At 45.1% G+C, this 5,124-nt stretch overlaps 1 protein-coding gene across 1 annotated transcript; it reads right to left on the bottom strand.

The window, feature by feature from the left end:
• Positions 1–443: 443 nt before the first annotated feature.
• On the bottom strand, positions 444–4,898 carry LOC143963610 (G-protein coupled receptor 61-like). Its single transcript, XM_077473288.1, has one exon. It carries the CDS (start codon positions 4,632–4,634, stop codon positions 3,273–3,275), a length of 1,362 nt encoding a protein of 453 aa, XP_077329414.1. The 5' UTR covers positions 4,635–4,898; the 3' UTR covers positions 444–3,272.
• Positions 4,899–5,124: the final 226 nt, after the last annotated feature.

The raw sequence follows: 5,124 nt of genomic DNA, 5'->3' as shown, positions 1-5,124 counted from the left end.
ATCCAGCTGCCAAACTTTTCCGATGGAAAAAGTCCGACAGAGCCCACACACGATCGTATTTTCCGACAACATAACCCGATCTGACCTTTTATGTCGGAATTTCTGACCATGTGTACAGGGCATTAGAGGGGATTCATCTTGTCTTTATTTCAGGGATATGCAATTAGCGGACCTCCAGCTGTTGCAAAACTACAAGTCCCATCATGCCTCTGCCTCTGGGTGTCATGCTTGTGGCTGTCAAAGCTATGTCTCATGGGACTTGTAGTTCTGCAACAGCTGGAGGTCCACTAATTGCATAGCCCTGCTTTATTTGATGCTGTGTAGCTATTTGTACAACTAAAGTAGTAATAGTTTGCAGAGGTATAAGTTCAACAGAAAAAAAATATTTTAGGAAAGTGTCAGATAAACTATTTCCAACTTGAAACATAATAACAACACAACAGTTAAGTTGTAAACGTTGCAATTTTCTTTATTGCTATGTTGTGCTTCATATCTAATAAAAGCATGCAAAAGAGCATACCAGCTCATATGCATTTCACAATTGCACAAAGGTGTTTCCTATTATCTGTGTAAAATCTGGTAAATCCTTAATATTAACACGAAAAACGTAACAATCAGAGGAATCTGAATATAGATTTGGAAATTAGGACAATCGCATTCCTTAGCTAAAAGTATTTTTTTTTTTTTTGTTAGACAGATCATAGATCTAAAATAAAACTCTCACAACATAAATGACCCCTACACCTTCCTCCATGCTATGACGCTGTTTGTTTTTCCAGCAGTCCCTCTTTGCTATAAAAGTGCTTGTGCCTTGATAGTAAACAGAATGTAATACCATGAGATTTCCCTATAGATATACAATGATTAAGCCCCTATTTAATACTGTTGAGCTTAGTCATTAAAGTGGTAATAAACTCAAAAAACACAAATCTATTATATTGTAGCTTACCAGTTCTTAGATGTGGTGGCTGCATTAGTTTTTTTATGCTTTTTTTTTTTAAATGTATTTTTATCTGTTGATTTAGCCAGCAAGTCTGTTATTTTTTTACCAGACAATGTGGGAGTTAGAAGTTCGAGACAAACCATTTACAGATGGAAAGAGCGCTTTCAATGGTCAGCTTTTATTCATTCATGTAAAACCTATATCCCAAAAAGCAAAAAAAAAAAAAGGTTGCTGGCGTTTCGTTTAAATGTGTCAGTCGAGTCCCTCTAAATATGCCACTCTACAGCCCCATACACACTATCAGATTTTCTGCTGATTTTTGTCATCAGATTTACCAAAACCATGTAGTGCAAAGGCCTGCCTGATTGCATACACATTGAAACGCCTAAGGTTTGACCTCATATTATATGGTTTTGGTAAATCTGAAGGAAAAAATCAGCAGAAAATCAGTGTGTATGGGGCTTAACACTACCGACTACCAAGACTGATGTCGAAAGGTGTCTCCATTGCTCCTCTATGCAGAATGGAGACTACATACATGTATTGATTTTTGTTTTAAGATTGTTTGTTTGATTTTCTAATCGTTAGTGGGGCCAAATCAATGTTTGTTTTTTTACCACAGTGACGGGTAAATTTGAAGGAGCAGAATAGTACAAAGAATTTTCGAAGAAATCTGGGCCGAAAATCTATACGTGTATAGCCAGCAAAAGTGGTATAGGAAAAAAAGCCTAAACAAACTAAGACAGCCACCATATTTAAAGCAGTTGTAAAGGCTCAAGGCTTTTTACCTTTATACATTCTTCTTTGTGCAGCTCCCCGCCAATACTTAGCTGTGCTCCTTCTCGATCCAGCGATGTGCACAAGAGCAGTGGCTAACCCGGGTCCCTTCCTCCTCATTAGCTCTAGTTCCCACCATTGTCAATCACAGCTAGTGAGCCAATGAGGAGAAAGCAGGGGCAGGACAGAGCTGTGTTTCATGTGTGAATAGCTACACAAAGCCAGCTTGAGTGCCCCCATAGTAATCTGCTTGCTATGGGGGCACTTGGCAGGAGGGAGGGGCCAGGAACACTGGCAGGTGACCTGAGAAGAGGAAAATCAGAGCTTCTCTGTGCAAAATCAGTGCACAGAGCAGGTAAGTATGACATGTTTGTTATTAGAATAAAAAAGCTGCCTTTAATATCACTTTAATGATTGGTAAACTGCAATATTTACTATTTTTGGTTTCGAGTTTAATACTGCGATAATAAAGTGTACTGCAAAGAGTAACAATGATGTGAAAGTGCAGCCTCTTATAGAAGCCAAGCAATGTCAGTTTTCTGCAGTAACATTGTGAAAGATACATTTAGGTTAGGTTCTCTGGCTACTTGTTAATATCAACAATAAGAGCCGGTTCACACAGCGGGCGATGCGAGGCGACACGACTCGCCTCGCCTCGCTCTCGCAAGTCGCCCCCGTTCTGTACAATGGAACCGTTCTGAGAGGAGCGACTCGAGTCGCTCCGACTCAGAAAAAAGGTTCCTGTACTACTTTTGGGCGACCTCGGGGCGACTTGCATTGACTTCTATACAGAAGTCATTTGCAAGTCGCCGCTGAGGCCGCGGCAGGTCGCGGCGAGGCAAGTCGGAGTCGCCTCGCCTCGCCTGCTGTGTGAACCGGCCCTAAGGCTGGCTGTTTCCACATTTAGTCAAATGATTAATCAACCCTACATATAAAAGATAATCAAGAAGGTGGGTTCACTTTGTCAGCCCTGGTCTCCTTGCCTAGTACTGTGGATGCTGCACTTTACACAATGCTATTTTTTTTTATCAGTAATAATATTTGTTTCCACATGGGACACATTTGTTACAAATGGTCAATCAACCCTAAAAAAAAGTCACCAAGAAGGTGGGTTCACTTAATCATTGTCCAGTACTGTAAATGCTATACTTTGCCCGCTTCTCTTTATGCCTGTGAATAAGACCATCTGTTTGCACATAGGACACATTTGGTCAAAAACCTAAATATAAAACGTCACCAAGAAAGTGGGTTAACTTTGTCGCCCCCAAGGCTGTTTCCTTTTCTAGTACTGTAGATTTGCCACACTTTGCCCACTGCTCTTTATGCCTATTTGTTTCTGCATGGAACACAATTGGTCAACTGGTTAATCAACCCTTAAAAAGTCACCAAAAAATGTTGGGTTCACTTTTTCTGCCCCAGGCTGTTTCCTTGCCTAGTAACGTAGATGGTGCACTTTGCCCACTGCTAGTTATGCCTATTTGTTTTCACATGGGACACATTTGGTCAACTGATCAATCAACCCTTAAAAAAAAAGTCACCAAAAATGTTGGGTTCACTTTGTCAGCCCTAGGGTGTTTGCTTGCCTCGTACACATCTGTAGACTTCTGAAAGCTTCTGAGGAATCCTGTTCCATCAACTCTGGGGTTTCTTCCAAAATTTGCCCTGGGATTCTAAAGCTCAAAGTACTTTGATTGACCAGCAGCCTAGAGGCGGTTGATGTTGGGAAGCTGTTTCTTCTGTCCACCACACAGCTAGTTCTTTGAAGGAACTGAAGAAAGTTCTCCTCTACAGACCCCTCATGGCTGGAGAGGCCTAGCTGTTCATCCAAAGACTGTTTTAGGAAACATTTGGGGATCCTGGCAAGTTCGGTTCGGATCTGCCTGTTCAGGCAGCCATAAAAGAATGGGTTGACAGTAAAGGAGGTGTAAGCAAGCCACTTGACAATGTTCTCCCATTTGGTTCCAGAGGCTTTGTAAGAGTTGTACTCTAGGGCGTTTTGGACATGATAGACAAAGTAAGGAAACCAGCACATGACAAACTGACCACCTATGATCATGAGGGTGAAGGCTGCTTTTGCTCCCCCCAACGTCCTTTCTGGGGAACCTCTATGGGACCTGTCCCCTGGCATGATGTTGGTTCTACTACCAGTGGAGTTGGACCTCTGGCGAGGACTTGCTGCCCAGGAAGGTATAGGTCCATGTTGCATGGCAGCTATCCTGGCCACCTTGAAGACGTTGCAGTAGACTGTCACTATGATGACAAGAGGCAACACAAAATACACCAAGACGAAGAAGGTGACGAAGACTTTCCTGTGCCCCCCCGCATTCCTCTGCAGGGAGCACCGGGTGGCATTCACCAGGCTGGCATTGTTGGAGCCGCTGCCGGCCGATGGTAGGAAGGGCACGGTGGACGTCAATGACGCCTGCAGCCAGATGAAGATGAGGACGGAGATGGCCAGACCCAAGGTCATCTTGACTTCGTATCTCATGGGGTGTACGATGTAATAATAGCGTTCGATATGGATGGCAGACACGGTGAGGATGGACGCGCTGCTGAAGCAAACCTCCAAGGAGATGTAGGCTTGGCACAGGCTCTCCCCGAACGCCACCTTCCCGGAGCTGGCCACCATCCCCAGCGGCATCACCGTCATGGCAGCCAAGGTGTCTATAATACACAGGTGGACGACGAAGAGGAATTTCCGGAGCTGGGGCGTCTTCAGGATGACGGCGGCCACCGCCACGTTCCCCAGCACGGCGCCCAGGTCCAGCAGGAGCATGAAGAAGAGCCCGATGTACCGGGGGATGGAGTCCGCCACCGCCTCCAGAGCCGAGAACGAGCCCGACGAGCAGTTAGTGCTTCCATTAATACACGGGTGATCGGCCATCCCCGTCCAATGCAGCCTAGCATTGGTCATCTTCTCCACTCAGGAGCATCTCTCACCTGAAGGTGGACCTTTCCTGGCATGCAGCATCCCCTCTTCTCACCGCTACCAATGCCCTACTAATGCCCTACCTATCTCCAGCCCCACAGGCGTGTATAGGGGAGTGCTGGCTCCCTGCACCGACTCTGCCGGAGGAGGAGGAGGCTCTCAGCATCCATCTCATCACACTTGACGTCAGGTGACAGCATCTGACCGTTCTTCACATGGAATGTGACCCTCACATAACATCGAGGATCAGGACTGCTCTTTTCTATCCCCCCCCCCCTCCCCCTCCCTCCATCTTCATCTAACAGGGTGACAACCTCTTCCTTCTGCAGTGAAATGACTGCAGAGTTGTCACCTGGACGAGGTAGATTTGAGAGAGAGATTAGGGTTAGTGTTTTTTTCAAAATTCAACATTGGTCCGATCATGTTGCATCTGTCCACCGCAGGTGTTCTGTCAAAAGAGCCAACTCCTCAAAAT

This window comes from Lithobates pipiens, unplaced genomic scaffold (genome assembly GCF_037356315.1).
Source record: "Lithobates pipiens isolate NorthernLeopardFrog02 unplaced genomic scaffold, aLitPip1_a1.2 Scaffold_8, whole genome shotgun sequence".
In the NCBI taxonomy this organism is placed as follows: domain Eukaryota; kingdom Metazoa; phylum Chordata; class Amphibia; order Anura; family Ranidae; genus Lithobates; species Lithobates pipiens.
This window is presented reverse-complemented; position numbering and strand designations above follow the sequence as displayed.

Excerpts from the sequence above, each read along its gene's own strand:
- LOC143963610 (XM_077473288.1), bottom strand. The coding sequence starts at position 4,634 with ATGACCAATGCTAGGCTGCATTGGACGGGGATGGCCGATCACCCGTGT.